Raw genomic sequence first — 24883 nt, forward strand, 5'->3', positions numbered from 1 at the left:
CATGCCAGCCAGCCCCGCCCCCTGGTGGGCTGAGCTGGCCACACACACACACACACACACACACACACACACACACACAAATTAAAAAAAAAATAAAAATAAAAATAAAGCTATCTTCAAGGGAAGGGGAGTTGGAATGTTTAACCTCAGAGTGCCTATTGAATGAATGCATGAATGGACCACACAGTGTAATCAATAAGCTGCTCCATCTGTGCACTAAGACTGGAAGCACTGGTCGAGGTGGCTGATTGGGTCCTTACCCGCAGTTCTGTGGCAATTGACATACAGCATAATGGAGGGTTCACGCCCTCAGCTAAATTGAGCCTAAATCCCCATGAAGGGTGTGGCCAGGAGGGCACCTGAATGTCTCTCTGAGGAGTACCCAGCCTTTGTCTGTTGTACCATCATTTGAGGATATACAATAGACACCATAGAAAGATAAAGGAACTAGTTAAAACTTGCAGTCCCTCACTGCAGGAAAAAAGGGTTTTTATGGAGTTAAAAATGAAACCAAACCACTCCCTACATCTCAAAGAAAAGGAAAAAGAGGCCCATTTTCCCTGAGAATTCCACCTTGGCACTCATTTGTCTCTGAAGATGCTGCCAACACCTACACCTTCACTTTGCACTCCGGACTCATCCACTTCCCGACAACTGAACTGGTCCCTGCTAGCCACTGCCTGCATTTGGCCACACAGACCCTCTCCCTCACCTGGAGATGTACCTATCCTGGTCAGATGGCATCATCTAATGCCTCTCAGAGATGACTGTCATGACTGGGACAAATGAGACTCTGGCCTCTCACCCCTTCTGGAAAGCACAAACTTGCAGGCTGGGAAGTCATTTCCTTTGTACCAGGACAGTTAGCTTTTCTTTCCTTTAACCCTGACCTTTTAACTTTGATTTTCCCCCAAGAGAAAGATGATGCCTGCATCAACCTGAGATAGATAACTGCAATACTGAGGTTCTAAAATCTCTCCTTCCAGAGGTATAGATTAAAGACTTGCCTCTGAGCCTGGACATCAACCACGCCACCTCACTGTGATCCTTGCTGCTGTCAGATATCATGGGAAGCCCAAGCAGGCATCAAGTCATACATGAGCTTGAAAGACTACTAGTGACCTTGGGCAACATCTCTGTGCTGTAAGCAACACAGTCATCACTTTGCATTCTGGGATTCTTGATCCATACACTCTTTTTGGATTGTTAAAAAGATACCTTTCTCTGCTTGTGAGTTGCTCCCATAAACTCCTTCAATAGGGAAATCCTAAGATGAAAGGCTAGCTCACTTGGACTCAATTGTCTTAAGGGGTTAAAAACTCTCCTATTTGGGTAAGACTTGGACAATAGATTTGGCTCCATCACAGTCACCTGAGCAAACAGCATAGGGGACAGGGTTGTTGTCAAACTGTTGAAATACACCTCTTTTGCCTATAAAGCCAGTTCAAGCTGCTAATGCCACTGCAACTGCCCTCCGTATATGCTGTTTCAGTATTCTATCACCCACAGCCTGTTGGTACACCTGCATGGACCTAAAAAAATGCCCTCTTCTACTTTCAGTTGGCTTTTATCAGCCAGCACCTCTTCGCCTTTAAATGGAAAAACCATAGTTCCAGACTCAAAAGCCAACTGATCTGGACTCAACCTCCCAAAGATTCAGACTTGTTTCCTCTTTGAAAAAACACTTCTGAATAATGACACTTTAGCTGCCTGCTCAAAAGACAAAATCTCTGCTGCAATGTCTGCAGAAACTGGTTAAAAAAAAAAAAAAAAAAAAAAAAAAAAAGACCTCTTGACAGATGTGGAGTACATGCTGTTTATGGATGGAAGTAGCTTTGTTAGGAATGAAGTCTGACAGGCTAGATAAGCTGTGATCACTTTGGATACAATTATTTTGGCCAAAACCCTCCTACAGGGATGCTGTTTGGAAACCTGCCACCAATGACACAAAATAATCCAGTCCAGAGGCCTAAGGCTCCTCTGGGGATTTGACTAAAGCATCAACCCAAGGGAGACCTGCCTCCACTGAATGATCTGCAAGTTCAAGCTGCTACACTGGCACCTGTACCCCTGAAGCCAGCTCAGGCTTCAGTGTCTGTTGTTACCAGCATTAACCTCCCATTCCCTAACCATACTGAGAGGACAATTAAAGTTTGCAGGGCCTCCTGTAGAAAAATTATCCCTAGATATAGCCTATCCTTGATTATTGGCAGTGACAATAGGCCTGCATTTGTATCAGAGGTAACTAAAAAACTACATATAATAAAAACTACATCTATCATACAGGTCACAAAGCTCTAGAAAACAGCTTGTAACCAGTTAGAAGACCGGTTATTAATGCAGACATTCCTGTACACATATATAACCTGGATATATATTAACTACCTGTGCAAATTTCAGACATTTAGCCTTAGATCTGCTGAAAAATTGACCTGGATGGTTCGCACAAGGCTCACTCTGAAAAGAATACATTCTGAGCAGCCCATGCACAACTGGAGCCTAGGGACATTATTCATAGTATTGCTCCATATCTATTCTCCTTTGATTTTTGTGTCTTTTCAGGCTGCTTACCCCAAGACCTTGTTTCCCCGCCCTCTGCTAGCTGTGTTTTTTGCCTTAAATTCTATGGATGGTTAACACAAGAGAATAGAAAAATGAAACACTCAACCAAGATTTGATGAGCATTGAAAGTACATGAGACACTCTTCTAGATCAGATTAACTTTCTCACTCCCTTGCCAAACTAAGGTTATAGAACAGAGAGGCCTAAACTATGTCTCTTAATATGACCAGCAAAGATTTGCCAGGGAAACAAAAGAAGGGGTAAATGTAGCAGAAATTGCTCCTACCACCCCAGCCAGTATACTTCACTTTGTTAGTTTCTGCTAGTTTCAGCTGCTCCTGTCTCCTAAAAATGGCTGGTCACTGTGATGTATAGCTGGTCACTATGATGCACACTGTAAACACTATCCTCAATTGACAAGCCATTCTGCCTCTGTACTTCCTGTCTGCTTATCTTATATAAGCCCTAGACCACCAGATTAGAACCTGATATCCTGGGAATGATTCTGATCAGTACCTGTCAACATAAAATAAATCTGCCTCCAAATCCTGGGTTTTGCTATTTCTGCTTGCTGTTGCACTAGCACACATCAACAGATGTTTAGTATTCTAGGGAAGTGCTTATTCCATTGCACCATCTCCCTGGCCTGATGTTTAGTACTCTAGGACATCCCTGAGCTTTCTAAATTATTTGCTCTAATATATCAGCTCTTCTAAAAATATATCTCTTGAACTCTCAACAGTAATGCCTGTGGCTTTTATCAATGAGGACATGTTAGTGATGGTCCTAGAAGGCTTTAAAATATAGGCAGTATGTACTATGTTGTAGCCTTTTAGGAGGGAGTACTGGGGATTGAACCCAGGGAGTGCTGAGCTACAACCCCAGTCCTGTTTTACTTTGAGATAAGATCTCATTAAATTGCCCAGATTGGATTAAAATTTGTAACACTCCTGCCTCAGCCTCTTGAGTATCTAGGATTACAGGTATATGCCATTGTGCCTGGAACAGTTGTAGATTTCTTAAAAAGCATATCTCTAATCTCAGCACTCAGGAATCTGAGGCAGAAAGACAGCTGTGAGTTCAAGGCCAGACTGAACTACATGGTGAGACTCTGCTTCAAACACCAAAACTAAAACAAAATAACCCCCATAAACTTGGTGGTACAAATACCTGCCTGGCAATCACAAGGTCCTGAGTTTGATCCTTGGTAACACACACACACACACACACACACACACACACACACACACCCCATAAACAAAAAAACATAATGCCCAAAGTAGCATCAAATCAGAATGAACTCTGGTTCAATGGCAAAATCATGCCCTGCAGGCTCAGAGCTGCTTTGAGGGGAGAATAAACCCAACAAATCAGGCTAACATCTTCTATACCTAAGATGAACCAAATGATAGGGACCATGTACCTTTTTAAGGCTGAGGAGACTAATAGTATATCTGGTAACCTTTTCTATACTCTTCTTCTATAGAAAGACCTTACATCTTCACGAGATACAAAAAAACTCCATGTGGAGCTGGGGAGATAGCTCAGTGTTAATCTAAGCACCTGCCTGGCAAGCACAAGAATCTGGCTTTGATCCCCAGTACCATATGCTGTGCTGGCCCTAAGGCTGCCGTGCCAGCCACTGAAACCGAGCATAGTGGCACACAATTGTAATCCCAGCACTGGGGTAGCTGAAATAGAAGGATCACTACAAGTCTGTGGTGTGTAGCAAGACCCTGTACCTAATACATAAAACAAACAAACAAATAAGCAACCTTCCATGCTATTTATTACTCAAACCTGAATTGGTTTAATGATAAATAAAGAGGGCTGGCCAGATAGCTCAGCGGATTAAGGTACCTGCAAGCAGGCGAAGGGCCTGGGGTTCAATCCCTGGGCCTGCTGTGCCGGCTCCACCCCCAGGGTGCATTGAGACTGCAATTGAGACTGGGTGTGGTGGTGTGTACCTGTAATCCCAGCTCTTAGGAGGCTGTAAACAAGTAACTATGAGTCTGATCCAGTAGTGAGACCCTGAATAACCTGTAGACCCTCCCCCCCCCAAAAAAAAACCAAGTAAAATTTTTTGGCCTTCCTCCTTACCTACTCCCCCAGGAATCCTAGGGAAGCCTAGCAAAACCCAAATGAAAATGGGACATTTCCTAGGACTAAGAATTGAAGCTACACCTACATATATATATATATATACCACTTTACCTGGGACATCCCGTTGGTGACAGCTGGTCTCAGTACGGATTTGTTCTGCCGACTAATACAAGGACAGTTTGCTTTAATGCCCCACTTGCCCCTGGCAGCATGTACCATGTCTCCAATATTGTAAAGAGCTGAAAAAAGGACAACAATTAATTAATATCAGAACACTTGGATGTGCCATGTATTGGATCATGGACCTACTTCATTGTATTCACCTCAATACTCGACCACATAGAAACTACATTCATTCATTCTTTTTTTTTTTTTTTTTGCAGTACCGGGGATTGAACTCAGGACCCTGTGCTTGCCAGGCAAGCGCTTATTCTACTGCATTCATTCATTTTTATGACAGAGTCTCACTAAGTAGTTTAGGCTGGCCTAGAAGTAATTCCAGGGATCCTGCCTTAGCCTTGGACAGCATCAGGATTACAGATGCATGCCGTCATACCCAATTTTAAGCTAGATTTTCATAAATTTAAAACCAGTGATAATTTCAAAGCATAATGCCTGGCTTTTTTATTCTGGACGAACCTATTATAGGAATATGAAATGACGTGTTTTCTTTCTTTTGGTACCGGGGATCAAACTCAGAACCTTACACTTGCCATGAAGGTGCTTTTGCTGGTGAGCTATCTCCCTGGCGTGAAATGATATATGGAAATGTGATAAGCTCTTATCACCAGAAATGGGGAAAAAATGTGGAGAAGCTATATGCACTCTTTTAGAGATCCAAACTCTCAGAAATATAGCAGGCTTAGTTTTTTGGTTTGTTTTGATTTTTTAAATCAAACAATGAAGATGTGGTGGGTGATACACTGTGTCAGCCTGAGAAGTCAGAAGGTTGGCTGGATCTGTTTGGTGTAGAATGACTCAGCACAAAAAGGGTACATGAAGGGGCTGAGGAAGGCTTCTGTATACCCCACTTCTTTGGAGGAGTTTCACTTTGCTGCACCACTTTGCAGCTGTGCCACTTCAGAGGAGCTTGATCTTCACACTCCAATCTTCGTGGTGGAGCTCCATTCTTGGCAGTCAGCATGGAAAGGAGAGGCTTGATAGACACTGCAACTGCTGCCCCTTCCTCTGCTCTCCACTGCTGTGAACTGTTGCCTTCTGCCCTCGAGTCAGCCAAGTATGGACTGAAAACCTCCACTGTGAGGTAAATAAATTTTTCCTTCCTTAATTTTGGGTGTTGGGTATTTTGTCCCAGCAATGAGTAACAAGTAACTGAGAGAGAAGACAATTCACTTCACTACATTTTATGGTAAGATAATATCTCCATTAAGAACACTTGTTTTCAAAGGCTGGGAGGGGTACCACATGCCTCTAATCCCAGCATTCCTGAGGCGGAGGTAGAAAGATTGCCTGCTGTGAGTTCAAGGTCATTCTGGGCTACATCGTGAGTTTAAGGACAGCTTGATTGACAGAGTGAGACCCTGTCAAGAAAACAAAACACTCCCCGCCCCCCCAAAAAGCCAAAACAATAACAAGGAATCTATAAAAGGCATTTCTTCACCTGTGCCAGGGATGATCTGTGTGGGCATGAGATTCTCTGGTTCATGGGACTGCCCCTTTGCACACTTTAACCAAGAGAAAACCTCTTCATCACCCATCTCCTCTGTCTCTGAAACACAAAGGAAGGATTTCACTTATTTCATTAGGATCACAAGATGAGTCCCTCTCAGTGACAAGTTTCACAATTCTAAAAGCAATTTTGTCATGTACAAAACAAAATGTTAAGAGCTAACTTTCAAAACATAGGTTTTACTCTGGCATAATTTGCATACAATAAACTAACAACTGCAAGTGTGTACTTCAATGAGTTTCAATAAATATATTCAGCTATACAAATACTATCGCCTTCATGACACAGAACACTTCTGGCCTGTCTCTAAAAGTCCCCTCATGCCCTTAATAGTTAATATTCTTCCTTCACTCATGGCCACCATTGATCCATTTTCTAGTACTGAATCAGAATTTCTAATACTAGCATTGCATATAGGTGGAAACATACAGCTGGGCACAATGGTACACGTCTGTATTTCCTAGCAGTGGGGAAGCTGAGGCAGAAGGATTCTAAGTTTGACTGCAACCAGAGGTAGGTGATGAGGTCCTTGTTCCATGCTAGCCTGTACTAGACAGTGAGACCCTATTTCAAAATAAAAAACAAACCCACCAAGCACACCAGGAGGCATACAGGGTACAGTCATTTGTATTAGCTTTCTTTTAGTCATAAATACTTTTGAGATGCTTATAGATGAACTATTACAGTATCTATAAATTAACTCCTTTTTATAGCTCAGTAGTATTCCACAGTATGGATATACCACCATGTTACCTATGCACTAGCTGGCATATACTTGGATTGGTTCTAATTTTCAACTACCATGAATAAAGCTGGCAGAAATATTTATGCACAAATTTTTGTGTAGATGTTTTCATTTTTCTCCGTCACACAGTTATGATTTAACTTTTTAACTCTTTTTTATTTTTTTGTGGTACCGGGGATTGAACTCAGGACCCTGTGCTTGCCAGGCAAGCACTTATTCTACTGAGCTATCTCCCTGGCCCACATTATTCTCTTCTAAAGAGATAGAACCAATCTACATTGCTAATGGTAATGTTTAAGAGAGTTACTTCTTCTCCATACTAGATAACACTTGATATTGTGACCTTTAAAAAGTTTTTGTGATTCTGGTTATGCTTTTCATTTGCACGTCCCTACTGCATAATGCTTTCTATGTATTTGTCTATACTATTTAAATCTTTCTTCTATTAAATTTTTTTAAACAGTATCTAATCTCACTTGTAGCCCAGGCTGGCCATAAATTTGTAGCACTCCTCCTGACTCAGGTTCTAAAGTGCTAGGATTACAGGCATATACCACAAAGACCAGTCTTTTTATTTTAGATTTATGCCCATTTTAAAACTGGCTTGTTTGTCTTCTTGTGTTGTGAGACGTCGTTATATGTTATAAATACAAGCCCTATATAAATGTGAGTGACAATCCTTTTCTCCTAGTTTGTGGTCTCTCATTTAAATTTCTTAATACTGTTTTCTGATGATTGATTTTCAAATTTGATAACTAATTTTTCTTTCTTTTTTTTTTTTTAATTTTAAAGAAAGGCTGGGTGTGGTGGCACACGCCTATAATCCCAGCTCTCGGGAGTCTGTAAACAGGCAGATCACTATGAGTCTGATCTAGCAGTGAGACCCCGAACACCCTGTAGACCCTTTCCTAAAATATTAAAAAAAAAAAAAATTTAAAGAGGAAAAAAAAAAAAAAACAACCAAAATTCCAAAACAAGATGAGGGTAATAATGTTAAAACACTGCATATTGTTATCTTTAAATTACTCAGAGTACAAGATACAGGCATTTAATTGTCCAAACAATATTATCATAAACTTTTCTTTTCAATAGACTAAAAGAAATTAGTAGGCCAGGAGAGAGAGCTCAGCAGCATAAACAACTGCCTGGCAAGAGCAATGTCTTGAGTTTGATCCCTGGTACCAATAAACAAACAAATATATACACATACTTTTTTGGATTTTCCCCTTTCACCCATTCCAGTTTATCTTTTCTTTTGAACACTTTCTTCCCATTTTACAATTATAATTTTATTTTTATGCTTGGGTATAGAGTATTTTATATATTGAATACTACAGCATTATAATAAGTCTGAAACAGGACTAGTTCTCCAACTTTGTTCTTTTCTGTTTTGGTCTTTCTAGGTCCTTTTTTTTTTGTATGTGGAACCGGGGATTGAACTCAGGACTCTATGCTTGCCAGGCAGGCGCTTATTCTACTGAGCTATCTTGCCGGCCTGTCTAGGTCCTTTGATTCATATAAATTTTACAGCCATTCTGTCAATTTCTACAAAAAACATAATTAAGCTTTTGATTGGAAATTGGTACATCTCCCCATTTACTATGTATCTTGTTTTTCTTCTGTCTCACTTCTTTGAGACAGGGTCTTGCTATGCAGTTCAGGCTGGTCTCGAACTTGCAATGTCTGCCCACCTCAGCCTCCTGAGTGCTGGGATTACAGGTGTGTGCCACCTGGCATGTAGTTTTTAATTTCCCTTAATGTGTTGCAGTCTTTAATACATCTTTTTGCTTCTTTTTTAAGACCGTGTCTTACCATACAGTTCAGGCTGGCCTTGAATTTAAGGCAATCCTCCTGCCTTAGTTTCCCAAGTACTGGGATTACTTTGTGTTATTTTGATGCTACGTAAATGACAGATTTAAATTCCCAATTTCTAATTAATTGCCATTATAAAACCAGGTGTGGCAGACCACCTCTGTAATCCCCGCACTTCAGAAGCTGAGGCAGGAGGATTGCTGGGAGTTTGAGGCCAGCCTGGGCTACAAAGTAAGTCCCAGGCCAGCCTGAACTGCAGTGAAACTTTGCCTCAAAACAACAAAAAACGAAACCCCACAAATACAATGGATTTTTATAGGCTAACTTTGTTTTGGAAATCTTGCTACTGTTTTACATGATCTTATCATCTGAAAGTAAAAACTATCTTACTTCTTTCTAATCTTTTTTTTTTTTTTTTGGAGGGGCGGGTACCGGGGGTTGAACCCAGGAGCTTCACAATGGGCTACATCCCCAACTCTTATTGTTTAAAACAGGTTCTCCCTAAGTTGCTAATGTTAGGCTCAAACTTGTGATCCTCTTGCCTTAGCCTCCCAAAGTGTTAGATTTACAGATGAATCCAGCTCTACCTTAATATCTTTTATTTCTTTATATTAATAGCTCCAGTACAATATTGGCTAGAAGCTACAAAAGTGAATATCCTTGCTTTGTTCTTCTTTCTCAAATTTGGGCTCAGTGGATTAAAGTGCCTGGGGTCTGATCTACGTAGTGAGACCCTGTAGACCCTGTGTTAAATACACACAAACAAAAAGTCTGTAACATTTTGTGTGCTCAAAAATTTCAAATTGTTGTATTACTAGTTTTCTTTTGTTGTGCTGTGCTAGGTCTCAAACAGTCTTCTGGGATGTAGGGGAGCACTCTGCTGCTGAGCTGTACCCGTAGCCTTCATAGCCTAGTCAGGATGGGCATGAGTACCAGATATTCAACCTTGTATTTCCTTCCCCTGAGACTATATGACCTATTTTATTAAGTATTTATGTACTATTTATTTGGTACAGGGTAATGATCCTCCTGTCTCAGCCTCCCCAGTGTTGGGATTACAGGCATGTGCCACCATACCCAGTTTTGGTGGCTGGGATGGCATGTGGTACCGGGGATTGAACCTGGGTCCTTGCACATGCCTGGCAGGCTCTTAGACCACCTAGCTATCTCCCTACCCTGTACTTATTAATTTGTAAAAAAAAAAATCTATTTATTTGGTATAGGGTCTTGCCACAAGGCTCAGACTGATAGTGATCCTCCTGTCTCAGCTTCCCCAGCACTGGGATTACTGGTGTGTTAGGCAAATATTTTTCTTTTCTTTTCTTTTTTTTAAGGCAAATATTTTTCTGTATTTGCTCAGATACTCATATGGTACTACACTGGCTATGTAGCATAGGCTGGTTCTAAGCTCATGGTCTTCTTGCTTCAGCTTTCCAAGTGTTAGGATTAGAGATGTGCACTACCACCCCTGGCTAGATTTAATTTTTTTTTTTTTTTTTACCAGGGACTGAATTCAGAACCTTGATCTTGCCAGGCAGGAGCTTATGATACTGAGCAATACACCCAGCCCTAGACTTAAATCTGACAAAATATTTTTAATTCTTTGCTTATAAAAGATATGGGGCTAAATTTTATTTTGTTTTTTTTTTTTTTTTTTTTTTTTGAAATAGGATCTCTTTGTGTAGTCCAAGGGACCTTGAACTGATGGGCCTCCTGTTTCAGCCTCTTACAATGGTGAGATTACAGGCATCTATCTATCTATCTGTCTGCCTGTCTATCTATCTGTATTTTTCTTGTCTTTTTTGGACAGGGTCTCCCTATGCAGTTCAGGCTGGCCTTGAGCTCACTTTGTAGCCCACGCTGGTCTCAAACTCCCAACGATCCTCCTGCCACAGCCTCCCAAATGTTGGGATTACAGGCACATACTACCATGCCCAGTTTATATTTGGTTTTGATGTTAGTGTAATACTGTCTTCATAAAATGAGTTGGTGTATCCTCTATTTTCTTTTTTTTTTTTTTTTTTGGTGCTAGGAATTGAACCCAAAGCTTCCCACTTGCCAGGCAGGCGCTGTGCTGCTGAGCTACACTACCAGCCCTCCTCCATTTTCTGAAAACAACAACATAAAACATAGCATATATATAATTTGTAACTTCTTAAATGTTTGCTATAAGTTATCAGTACAACCATTTGGGCTATCATTTTTCTTAGTTGGAAGGTTTTTTTTTCAAAACCAGGAGTTGAACTCAGGCTCATATGCTTGCCAGGCAAGTGCTTATTCTACTGAACTATCTCCTTGGCCCCTTGTTGGAAGGTTTTTTTTTACAACTACAAATTTAAGTCAGGCACGGTAGCACACGCTTGTCATCCCAGCACTCAGGAGGCGGAGGCAGGAGGATTACTCTGAGTTCAAGGCCAGCCTAAACTACATAGTGAGACCATGTCTCAGAAAAACAAAAAAACCCTACAAATTCTTTTTTTTAAGACAGGGTGTTGCCATATAATCCTTGAATTTGCAGGATTCCTCTTGCTTCAGCCTCTCAAGTGCTGGGATTACAGGTGTGTGTCATGCTGTTTAATATTCATAATTTTGATTATTCTTTTGACAATGTTTGAATGATCCACAGTGAAGACCTTTCTTCTTTTCTTTCTTTTTTCGCGGTACTAGGGATTGAACTTAGGACCCTACGCTTGCCAGACAAACATTTATTCTACTAAGCTATCTCCCTGGCCCTCTCTTTTTTTTTTTTTTTTTTTGGTGGTACCAGGGTTTGAACTCAGGACCTTGCATTTGTCAGGCAAGCACTTACTCCACTGAGCTATCTCCCCAGCCCTTTTTTTTTTTTTTTCTGTTGTTGTTCGAACAGAATTTTGCTCTGTAGTTAAGGCTGGCTTCAAACTCATGTCAGTCTTCCTAACTCAACCTCCCAAGTGCTGGGATGACAAACATGTGCCACCACGCCCAGTTTGGACCTTTCCTGCTTAACATTTGTAAAGGGCCCATTTCTTTTTTTTCTAGTTTCTTTAGGTAGAAGTTTGACTATGAAATATTTCATTTCTAATATAGGTATTTAGTGCTATCAGTCCCCCTGCTGGCTGAACACCACAGCGTTATTTGCTTTCATTCATTTCAAACCATTTTCTAGCTGGGTGTGTTGGTACACTCAGGTAATTCCAGCTAATCAGGAGATTGAGGTAGGATAACTGAAATTCAAACCTAGGCTGGGCAATTTAGGGAGACCCTTTCTCAAAATAAATGACAGGGGAAGTAGTTCAGACCAGTACTGGGGCAGCACTCCCATACTACTCAAAACAAACAACACTTTTTTTTCTAGTTTCTTTGATCTATGAGCTATTTAGAAGTGTTACTGAGTTTCAAAGTATGTATTTGGAATCTTCCAGATTCCTTTTTCCTATTTCTTTTTCTTTTTTTTGAGACAAGGTTTCATCATACAACCCAGTCTGGCCTCAAGCCCTTGTTGATCTTCCTGCCTCAGCCTCCCAAGTACTGGAATTATAGGCATGTGCCACTGTGCCCAGCTTTTTAAATTATCTTTGTTAGTTGTTTCTAATTTAATGCTTTTCAGGTCAGAGAACACAATCTTTATCATTTTAATTACCTGATGTTTATTGAAATTTATTTTACAACATAGAATATAACCTATTTTGAAAATGTTCTATGGGCACTAAAAATGTGCATTGTAGTATTTTTGGAAAGTATTCTATAAATGTCAATTAGGTCAAGTTGATTGATGGTGTTAAGTGTTCTATAGCCTATTTTTTCTCTATTCTATAAATTATTGAAAGAAGGTCTCAAAATCTCCAATTATAGTTGTAGATGTCATCTCTGTCCCCTTTAAATCACATTGGTTTTGCTTTATATGCTTTAAAACTCTGTTATTAAGTACACAAATATTTAGAGTTGCTTTATCCAATTAATAAACTATTTCCATTATTACTATGAAATGTCCTACCTATACTAATATTCTTTACTCAAAATTTATTTATCTGGTATGCATATAATTATTCCCATCTTTTTTTTTTTTTTTTTTTTTTTTTTTTGCGGAACCAGGGATTGAACTCAGGCCCTTGTGTTTGCCAGGGAAGTGCTTATTCTACTGAGCAATCTCCCCAGCCTCCCATCTTCTTTTTTTAAAAGACATCTTTTTTATTCATTCTTCAATTGATGAGCATTTGGGTTGTTTTGTTTCTTTTTTAATGTTTCTTTTTTAATGTATTTAGTACAAGGTCTACAGGGTCTCACTATACAGATTGGACTCATATTGATCCTCCTGTTTTTAGACTCCCAACCGCTGGGATTACAGGTATGCTGGGGGCAGAGCTGGCATGGCATGTGGGGGATTGAACCCTGGCCCCTGCGTCTACTTACGCAGGTGCTTTAGTCTGCTGAGCTATCTGGCTGGCCCCCATCTTCTTTTGAGAAGCGTTAGACATGGCACATAATTTTCTCTTATTTTACTTTTAACTTAAGTCTTTATATTTAAAGTAGATTTCTTTAAAAAAAAAAAAGTAGGTTTCTTATAGGCAGCAATAGAAATGTTTTTCTTTTTGTCCTTTTTTGGATTGATTTTTTTTTTTATTGCTTTTTATCTTCTTTTGGATTCTTCATTATTTTTTATGACTTGATTTTTGCCCATACTTTTGGCTTATTAGCTATACCTCTTTTGAGTGGTTGCAGGTTTACTGTATTACTTTTCAACTTAGCACAGCCTTTCTTCCAAGTATTACACTATAGATGAGGTGTGATAAAAAAATACAATGTGTGGAGGGTTTTTTTTTGGTTTTGTTTTTTTTGAGACAGACTCTCACTCTGCAATTCAGGCTGGCTTTGAGCTCACTATGTAGCCAAGGCTGGCCTCGAACTCACAGCAATCCTCCTGCCTCAGCCTCCCAAGTGCCGGGATTATAGGCGTGTACCACCACACCTCACTCACAATGTATGATTAAATAAAATAAATTTATTACACTGAAAGACACATTGCCATTAATCCCCCTCAAAATACTTCCCTTGCTTTGAACACACTTATCCCATCATTCTTGCCACTTTCTGAAGCAGTTCTGGAAGTCCTTTTGTGTCTTTAGTTGCGCTGCAGTGGCTGCCTCGATGTCCTGAATTTTTTCAAAATGTTTACCTTTCATGGTCATTTTGACTTTGGGGAGGAGCCAGAAGTTGCACGGTGCCAGATCTGGAGAATAAGGTGGATGAGAACACACTGTCATGTTTTTACAAGCCTGCCTTTCTGTTGGATGGCACTCAGCAGCAGCATTCACTGTTGATTTTTTATTAGTACATGTTTGCAGTACACAATGATTACATTTCTTGTGGTGAGTTGGCACATGTAGATAACACATCTTAATTCTTTTTTTCCATCCCCCTAGCCCTCCTCTCCCTCCCTGTTCCTTCCAACCCTTGGTTCCCTTCCCATTTGCAAAAGCTCTATTCACTGTATATATATTTTTTATATAATCACACTTCATAAAGCCACTCATGAAAAAGGACTTCTAGAACTGCTTCAGAATATGCAGGACTGATGGGATAAGTGTTCAAAGTGAGGGGGAGTTCTTTTGAGGAGGATTAATGGCAATGTGCCTTTACTGTAATAATTTTTCCTAAAAAAAAAAAATTAAATATTCACTGTATTTTTTGATCACCCCTTGAATAGTATAAGACTTCTACAAAAACATTTATTTTTCCCTCTTTTCCTTTATGATCCTGTTGTTGCACATTGTAATATTATGAGTCCCACAACACTGTTTTGCTTTAAATAATTTTCTTTGAAAAGAATAAAAAAAAAAAAATTCTATTTATTCACATACTTACCATACAAAATGTTCTTCATTCCTATCTGTGTGTTCAATTTCCCATATCATCATTTTCTTCTGCCTGAATAATTCTCTATATTTTGTTGTAGTATATACCTGCTGGTGAGGTGTTGTATTTTCTTGGTCTGAACTCCCACATATCCTCAGTGCTTGGGACTGAACCAAAGCCTTAAGCATGCTGGGCACATGACACTCGGTTCCTTCCCAGCCTTTTCATATGTATTTTTTAAGATAGCATTTCAGTAAATTTCTCAGGCTGGCCTCAAAAATGTAATCCTCCTGTCTCGGCCTTTTGATTAGTTGGAATTGTAGGCATATACCACCATGCCTGGCTTACTCTGTTTAGTAAATATTATTATTCTTATTTATTCTTCTCCTTATTATTATTTTTTTGCAGTACTAGGGATTGAACTCAGGACCTTGTGCTTGCCAGGCTTGATACTCTAAATTTGGTACAAATTCTAGGTTAACAGGTCTGTTTTCAGCACCGTAGTTAAGATGCCATTTAAGGTATCAGTTAAGATGTTATTCCATGTCTTCTGGTTTTTGAAAAGTTGGATGTCATTCTTATCTTTGTCACTGTAGATAAATGTGTTTTTTCACCTTTTCTCACTATCCTTCAGCAATTGGCAATTTGATTATGTTATGCTTTGGTGTGGTTTTATTGATATTTCTTCTGTTTGTATATTTATATAGTTTTCATTAAACTTGGAAACTTTCTAGGGTTTTTGTTGTTGCTGTTGTTTTTGTTTTTTTGAGAGAGGATTTCACTATGTAGCCCAGTCTGATCTTGAATTTGTGGCAATCCTCTTGCCTCAGCCTCTCAAGTGTTAGGATTACAGAAGTGCACCATCACCCCTGGAAACATTTTGGCTTTATTTAAATATTTTTGGGTCTCCACTTTCCTACTTTTTCTGGAACTCCAACTATATCTTTGGTGGACTCATACTATATTCTACAGCTCTATAAGTTAACACTTTATTTAGAAATTTAAGTCTTTATAAATTGTTTTTAATTGTTTGTGTTAGACAACTTTGACTGCTTTTTTTTTAGTTTGGTTTTTTTGGCATCAGGAATCAAACTCATGACTTCGTGCTTGCTGGGCAGGCACTGTACCTCTGAGGTATATCCCCAGGCCCTATTGCTATGTCTTTAGGATCACTGTTATTTTTCTTCTGTAGTATCTAACCTGCTGTTAATCTTATCCATCACAGATTTCTAAGATTTTTTTACCTAAGAAAATTTCATTTAGATCTTTTCTTTTTGTTGTCCTTTTTTAAATTTTTTTTCTTCAGTACTGAGATTGAACCCAAGTTTCTACACATGCCAGGCAAGGGATTTACCACTGTGTTGGATTCCAGCATTATATACTACTTCTTATCATATTCAGGTTTTCCTTTATAGCCTTAAGTATATTTCTAGGATTAACATCTATTTATTCATTCATTCATTTATTTATACTGGGGATTGAACCCAGGGGTATGCCACCACTAAGCTATACCCTTAGTCCTTTTAATGTAAAATTTTGAGATAGGGCCTTGTTAAATTCAATTGCCCAGGCTGGCGTAGAACTTGTGATCCTTCTGGTTCAGCCTCCTGACTAGCTAATGTTACAGGGCTCTGGTACTTTAGGACTTCTAATAGCTGCTTTAAAGGTCCCTTTTTTGCTAGCTCAGTCCGCCCTGAAGGCAGGGCTGGTGCAGCATGGCTTGTGGTACTGGGGATGGGGATTGAACTGCTTGCCTAAACAGGCACTTTAGACTGCTGAGCTATCTTCCCAGCCTTTAAAGGTCCCTTTCTAATAGCACCACTATCATCACTTTTAAGTAGTTTTAGTTTTTTTTTTGAAGTTTACTAATCATATCATCCTGGCTTTTTGCATACCAGATAATTATGATTGGATGTAGAGCATCGTGACTTCTATGTTTCTGGATATTGGATTTAGTTATTATCCTTTAAAGTGTTTGGCTTTAGTCTGGTGCAGCTGATTAAAGTGTAGATCAGTTTGATTCTTTTTTTTTTTTTGTATTTAGGACAGGGTCTACAGGGTCTCACTACATAGATTAGAGCAGTGATTCTCCTGTTTTTAGCCTCCCAAGGGCTGGGATTGCAGGCATGCGCCACCATGCCCAGTCTCAATTGCTGTCTCAGCAAGCCCTGTGGGTGGGGCCAGCACAGATCTCGGGGGATCGAACCCTGGCTGCTGCGCTCTGCCTAAGCAGGTGCTTTAGTCTGCTGAACTATCAGGCTAACCCTCAGTTTGAATCTTCTGAGGCTTACTTTACACTTTGCTATGGCAGTACAAGAGACTTTTTCTATCACTAAGTATAATTCTACTGCTAAGGTGTGACCCTTTTGAGCCTACCACATGTCTCTTCACTCTGGCTGATGGGAAGACAACTGTGAGTTCTACAAGCTACTTAGTTGTTTTCTGCAATTTCACTCTTGGGTTTTATGTCATGTATGTACAAATCACTACACAAGACAAAAAACTGAGAGGAACCTCTGTGGAGATCTCTGATTTTCTTCTTTTTTTTTTTTTTTTTAAATTTTATTTATTTGTTTATTTACTTATTTATTTTATGTGTGTGTGGCCAGCTCAGCCCACCAGGGGGCGGGGCTGACTGGCATGTGGTGCTGGGGGATTGAACCGCAGTCCCTGTGCTTTGATTAGCTTAGCTTGTTCTAAGTAGGTGCTTTAGACCACTGAGCCATCTTACCAGCCCTCTGATTTTCTTTGTGTACAAAGCTTACTTCTTTTCAACATTGTTTCACTCTTCTCACTCTAACTTCTGTCTCAACTTAGGAAGGCTGCCAAGCTCTATTCTAGCTCCCTTCCCTGTATACAGCCTAGATCCTACCTTTGGCACTAAGCTGGGGCAACCCTGTTTCTCCCTCTCTCTTGGGTAGCATAGTCCCTTGCTGACTGATGCTCAATGTCAGCAACTTTGATTTCACATGTCTTAGCCATTTTTCTTGTTATGGCAAAAGGGCAACACTTACAGGCATGAGCTAACTTTCTGGACCACATAGGGGGTGCTGGATCCTACACAATCACTTTATATCCAACAACTCCTTTAATACTCAAAACAATGATGTGAGGGAAGTACAGCTACTATTTTATAGACAGGAAACTGAGATTAAGTAATCTAGAATACCATGACTGGTATACACTTGATCTTAGCCAAAAGGCCGAGAAGCAATTATACTTTTTTTTTTTTTTTGCAGAACTGGGGATTGAACTCAGACCCTTGCGCTTACCAGGCAAGCACTTATTCTACTGAGCCATCTCCCTGGCCCCCCATGACTGGCATAATAATATGTGGAAGGTGGTTTCAAATTCCAACAGCCTAACATCTAAAAAAAGTTATAATGATTATACTGAATCTCTAAAGAGAAAGAAATGGGTAAGTTCAAAAAGCAAGTATCTTGACATACAAGATAAAGCAAGAATCAAGACAAAGGATTTGAATATACATTTTTTCAAAAAACCAAGCAAATGGATAATCAACACTGAACAGATACTCAACGTCGGGCTGGGGAGATGGCTCAGTGGAATAAGGGCTTCCCTGGCAAGTGTAAGGGCCTGAGTTCAATCTCCAGTTCCACCAAAAAAAAAAAAAAGGCAGATACTCAATGTCACTAGTCATCAGTGAAATGCAAATAAAAACACATGATGAGCTACTACTCCATTGCCACTATGAAAGGTATAACAAAAAGATAAACAATAACAAGTGCTAGTAACAATGTAGAAAAACTGTAACTCTTACAATGCTGGTAGGATTGTAAATGAATAGCATAATTACTTTGGTATATAGTTTGTAAATTCATTTTTTTCTTTCTTTTTTTTTTTTTTTAAATTTTATTTATATATGTGTGTGTTGTGTGTGTGTGGCCAGCTCAGCCCACCAGGGGGCGGGGCTGGCTGGCATGTGGTGCTGGGGGATTGAACCGCAGTCCCTGTGCTTTGCTAAGCTTGGTCTAAGTAGGTGCTTTAGACCACTGAGCCATCTCACCAGCCCCCATTTTTTTCTTTTTGTGTTTTGGTCTTCTTGAGACCAGGTCTAGCTATGTAGTTCAGGCTGGCCTTGAGCTCACTTTGTAGCCCAAGTTGGTCTCGAATTCACAATGATCCTCCTGCCTCAGCCTCCCAGTGCTGGGATTACAGGCATGCACAACCATGCCCAGCCTAAAATTTTTTTTTAAATTTTTAATTTGTATATTTGGTATAGGGCCCTCACTACAAATTGGATTTGTGGTGATCCTCTTGTTTTCAGCCTCTCCAGAGCTGGGATTGCAGGCCTGTGCCACCATTCCCAGACTCTACTGCTGGCTCAGCATGCTCCAGGGGCAAGGTCCGTGCATGGCATGCAGGATTGGGGATTGAATCCTTTTCCCTGTGCTTGCCAAAGCAGGCGCTTAATCCACCATGCTATCTTGCTGGCCCTAAAATTGTTTTTAAAGACAAGGTCTTGCAATGTTGCTCAGGCTGGCCTCAAACTCATGGGTTCAAGTGATTCTTCTAAGTGGCTGAAACTATAGGTTTGTAACACCCCAAAATGAAGATAAAAGATTAAATGTAGAAATGTCTGGGTCAGCATTTCAACTCACAGGTATATAGACAAGAGAATTTCAAAAATGTGTATAAAAAGCCTGTACAAAGTGTCTCCAGTGCTGCCATAAGCAAAGTGTGAAGGGTCAGAACAATCAAACTAATCTGCAGGTTATTTAACTGCACTAGACTAACTCCAGTTTTTAATTACATGCCTATAATTTTATCACTCAGGAGGCTGAGGCAAGATTGCCAGGGGTGAAAGGCCTGTGTGAGCTACACAGTGAGAACCTGTCTCAAAAGCAAACAAACAAAATACACCTGTATACAAATGTCTACAATAGCACTAGACATAATAGCTAAAAATAGAGAACACCCAGATATTGATGGACACAATGCAATATATCCATATAGTGCAATACTACTTGAGAGAACAAGGAATTTTTTTTAGGTTTTTGTTGTATTTTGGCTTTGCCTTTTATTCTTCATTTTTTAAGACAGGGTCTTCCTATGCAATTCAGGCTGGCCTCATACTATGTAGCCCAGTCTCCTAAGTACTGGGATTACAGGTGCATGCCACCACACTCAGTTGCTTTTGGTTTTATGAGACAGGGTCTAGCTACACAGATCAGGCTGGCCTTTGAACTCACGCAGTTCTCTTATCTATACCTCTAGTGCTAGGATTATGGGTGTGTGCCACTCACTATACCCAACTCAGAAATGAGTTATCATTTTTTTTTCCAAGTACCGGGGATAGAACTTGGGACCTTAAGCTCACCAGGTAGGCACTTATGCCACTGAGCTATCTCCCCAGCCCAGGAATAAATTATTAACATATATTACTGTATGAATAAAACTTTATTCATTTTTGGTTTTTTTGAGATAGAATTACACTTTGTAATTCAGGCTGATTTTGGACTTACTATGTAGCCTAGGCTTGGCTGAAATTCCTGGAAATCCTCCTGCTTCAACCTCTCTAGTACTGGGTTTATAGGTATGTACCACCACACCCCCCCTTCTATGGAAAAAAAAAAACAAAACCTTAAAATATTATGCTATGTGGAAGAAACCAATCATGGAAGGCTTTGGGCTTCTAATTTTTTTTTTTTTTCTTATTTATAGTGCTAGAGATTGAACCCAGGGCCTTATGCATTCTAGGCAGGCATTCAGCGACAGAGCTATATCATTAGTCTGCATGATTTCATTGAAAACATAACCAGGGCTATGGATATATTTCAGCAGCACAAGCACCTGCCTGGCAAGTGCAAGGTTCCAAGTTTGATACCCAGTGTATGTGGAGGAAAGATATGACCAGAACTGGCAAAACTATAGAGAGAGAAATTAGTATAGCAGTAGCCAAGGGCTGGGTGAGGGAGTAATGGGGAGTGGCTGATAACTGTCCCCTTGCTATATGAGGTTTTCTTAGGAGTGGGGTAATGAAAATCAAGTTAGTGATGATAGTTATACGACCCTGTACATTAGATACCGTATACTTTCTTTCCATTTATTTATTTAGTTTTTGTATTTTAGGGAAGGGTCTACAGGGTGTTCAGGGTCTCACTACTAGATCAGACTCATAGTGATCTGCCTGTTTACAGCCTCCCAAGAGCTGGGATTACAGGCGTGTAGCACCACATCCAGTCTCAATCGCTGTCTCATTGCACCCCATGGTTGGGGTCAGCATAGTGGGCCCTGGGGATTGAACCCCTGGTCCCTGTACCTGCTTGCAGGTGCTTTAATCTGCTGAGCTATTTGGGCAGCCCTAAATACTGTACACTTTAAAAGGTAACTTTAGGGCATGTGAATTTTATCTCAATAAAGATTAAAAAAAAAAAAAAAGAGGGAAGATGAGGACTAATTCTTCTTGGCTTGTTTTAGCATAAAGCTGAATATTAACAACGTCAAAGTTTTAGGGAAACTGAAGTTAAACAGTTTAAAAAGGAGGTACAGCCAGGTATGGAGGTCAAAGCCTGTAATCCCAGCACTCAGGAGACTGAGGAAGAAGGATTACCTGAATTCAAGGCCAGCCTGCCTTGAATTCATGGTGATACTTGAATACAGTGAAACTTTGTCTCAAAAAATATCAGTCAGGGGAGATGGCTCAGTGGAATAAGCGCTACCCTGGCAAGCACAAGGGCCTGAGTTCAATCCCTGGTTCCGCAAATAAAATTAATAAAATTAATAATATGATCATTTATCACTAAATGTAATGGCAGCTTGTAAAAAAAATATAAATCAGTCAATTAAAAAAGGGGCTGGGGAGATGGCTCAGCAGAATAAGTGCTTGCCTGGCAAGCACAAGAGTCTGAGTTCAATCCTCAGTTACACCAAAAAATAAAATAAAAATAAAAATAAATAAAAAATATGACATAAAAAGGGAATATAAGCCTATTATCTTTTCCAATTTTCAAATTTTGAAACTCCACTGACACACACTTACAGGGTACCTTTAAAACTACATAGGATAATTTTTACTTACCACTGCGAGGACGGCTTTTCCTGAGCCTGTAACAGTCAAGGCAGACCCCAAATCCACATTTGCGACAAACCCAGTGGATGTTGAAGAGAGTTGTTTCACATACATCGCACATCTCTCGTACTCCACGTACAGCTCTCTTCCATGCCACTTTCTCTGGTGGAAAAAGGAAGAGCAAAACTATTGGCACTGATTCTCCTGATCAAAAAGTCATGCATCTACTGACCCCCACACAAATAATCTCATCTAGCTCATTCGTGAACTTTACATTTCATAATTATATCAGAAACAAAATACAAGGCATTTCTAGTATATTAAGGGCTTTGAGTAGTAAGGACACAATAACTTAGCATTAATAGGGAATTAATGCTGCACGTTTTCACTTAAAGTACTATAAAGTTGGGCCTACTGGTGTATAACTGTGATCCCTGCTACATGGGAGACTAAGGCAAGAGGATCCCAAGTTCAAGGACAACCTGGACAGCATAACATGGAAAGTCTTGGTCTCAAAATAATAAAAATAAGTAAAAAAAAAAAAAAAAAAAAAAAAGATAGTAATGTAGCTCAATGTGAGGCCCTGGGTTCATTTCATAATACTGCTACAGGGACTGGTGAGATAGCTCAGTGGACTAAAGTGCCTGCTTTGATAAGCACAAGGACTGCAATTTGATCCCTAGTAGCACATGCTGCACCAGCCCCGCCCTAGAGTGGTGCTGAGCCAGCCACTGAAACCAGGCGCCATGGTGCAAGCTTATAATCCCAGTGCTGGGGAGGCTGAAAACAGGAGGATCACTATGAGTCTGAGCTGTAAGACCCTGTAACAACGAAATATATTAAAGCAAAACAAAACACCATAATACTGCTACACACACACACACACACACACACACACACACACACACGATAGTATAAATTTCTTAAATGGGGAGAGCTTGAAATACAGGGATTCTTTTTTTGAAATTTAAGGCCTAATTTCACAGTACAATTTTCTTTGGGGTGCCAATAGCATACAGTATCTCATAGACTTGGCAGATATGAAAAGTATAACCATCTGAATAACCCTGTTTCTAGAAATGAACTTGGCATCCCATAGGTCTTCATCTGTTCACAAACCATGGAACACTGCTTATTACCACAAATTAATTCAAGGCAAACCTCGAACACTCAGGGTGAACAAAACTCAAAGGTCCAAATGTATCCAATGGCAGCTGTGTGACGAAATGAAAGAGAAGTAGAAAGGAATTACTGGTTTTATAACTGTCAAAGACTGAAACAATGAAGTCTGTTGGATGTAGTTAAGGCCTTAGCTGTATGTTGCTACGAACAGGAATCCTATTGGTCTAATTCATGTAATGAAAATGCCATCTTACACGCTTCCCTTCCTGTGAAAGAATCAAAGTTTCCAACTAGCAGTGTTTGGAAGACAAGCAAGAGGGTGCCTTACGGTGTGGCTCCACCATCATCATAGCTTCCTTTTCAGACATTACAAGTTGACAGAACTGGTCCCCAACATTGGCCAGGATATATTTTGAGGTCTCTAGGTCTATCCCTTCTGCTAAGGAGGAAGAGGGAATCCACAGGTTCATGGCATCAGGGTCACTTTGCTGAGGGCTTAGAAACCCTTCCACACGAAGTACCCCCTTTCGAGTGAAGATCAACCTGAGACAGGAAAATAGACAGTTAACTATGGTCATCCCTTGAGATCCAAAGGTGACTGGTTCTAGGTCACACTCCTGCCCTCCCCCAGCTGTTAAAACCTGCAATTAAGTGTCTTATATAAAATGCAAGCAATGCATATAACCTATACACATTCCTTCCATATATTTTGAGTCAGCTCTAGAGTACTTACAAGGCCTAATGTGATGTAAATGCTATGCAAAGTGATGAGAAAACAGGTGTAGTATACTTGTAACCCTAAATACAGTTTCAATCCATTGTTAGTTAACTCTACAGACACTGAGCCAGCAGATAGTGGGCCCATGTGCTCCATTTGCTCTCCTGCTACTCTGATGTTCCAGCACAGAACAGCATCTTTATCTCCATCCTGTCCCATTTCCCAATCAAAAGATAATCCTCTTCTAATTCTGCCTTCTCTTTCCTACATTATCTATTTTTCCTGCTCTATCAAACCATCATTTTATGGATTTTTTTTTTTTTTTTTTGCAGGGGGGGTGTTCTTTTTGAGATAGGGTCTCACTATGCAGTTCAGGCTAGCCTTGAGCTCATTTTACAGCCCACAGTTGTCTCAAACTTGCAACAGTCCTCCTGCGTCAGTTTCCTACATGCTAGGATAATATGTGTACACCACTATATCTGGCTCAATCAATAATTTTTTTTCCAATTGATAATTTTTAAAAGCTGTATAAGATCAGCACTGAAATATGCTAAAAATTATATTACACACATCCACTCAATCCTACATTTTCCTTGATTTATCTGCTTGTAGGACCAAGTTCCTCTTTCCTTTTTCCTCCTCCTCCTCCTCCTCCCCCCTCCTCCTTCTCCTTCTTCCTTTTCTTCTTTCTCTTCTTCTTCTTCTTTTTGGCTGAACTGGGGATTGAACTCAGGCTCTTGCGCTTGCCAGGGAAGCAAGTTTTCTTCTTTTTTTAGTGCTGTGTGTGTGTGTGCGCGCGCATGTGCGTGCTTGTTTTTTGAGACAAAGTTTTGCCATGTGGTTCAGGCTAGGCTTGAACTCAAACTGATATTCCTGCTTCAACTTCCCAAATGGTGGAATTACAGGGATATGCTACCAGGCCTGACTGTAGGTTTCCTTCAAAGAGTTATCTACATTTATCACCAATTCTTTCTTTCCCTTTACATTTGTTCTTTATCCTCTACAACCTAAAATTTCACCCACTAATCTACCAACACTACTTTTGACTAGGTCATTCAATCTTACTAAGTTAAATGGCCACTTCCAGTTATCTCATATGACCTGTTGGCATTTGATGTAGTTCATCATTATTTCTTCCTGGAAACACTTTCTTTTTATTTTTTATTTTAATTTATTTATGTGTGTGTGTGTGTGTGTGTGTGTGTGTGTGTGTGTGTGTGGCCAGCTCAGCCCACCAGGGGGCTGGGCTGGCTGGCATGTGGTGCT

General features: G+C 40.0%; 1 protein-coding gene across 1 annotated transcript in view; it reads right to left on the reverse strand.

Moving 5' to 3' along the window:
* Window positions 1-24883, reverse strand: part of Kdm3b (lysine demethylase 3B) — a 104754-nt gene that overhangs the window by 35197 nt on the left and 44674 nt on the right. Inside the window, exons 10-13 of the mRNA XM_023703372.1 lie at window positions 23228-23442; window positions 21787-21939; window positions 6287-6394; window positions 4777-4904 (exon numbers count right to left, since the gene is read on the reverse strand). Of these exons, the coding sequence (XP_023559140.1) occupies window positions 4777-4904; window positions 6287-6394; window positions 21787-21939; window positions 23228-23442 (604 nt within the window). The remainder of the gene's footprint in view (window positions 1-4776; window positions 4905-6286; window positions 6395-21786; window positions 21940-23227; window positions 23443-24883) is intronic.

This window comes from Octodon degus, unplaced genomic scaffold (assembly GCF_000260255.1).
Source record: "Octodon degus isolate 3935 unplaced genomic scaffold, OctDeg1.0 scaffold00169, whole genome shotgun sequence".
Classification (NCBI taxonomy): domain Eukaryota; kingdom Metazoa; phylum Chordata; class Mammalia; order Rodentia; family Octodontidae; genus Octodon; species Octodon degus.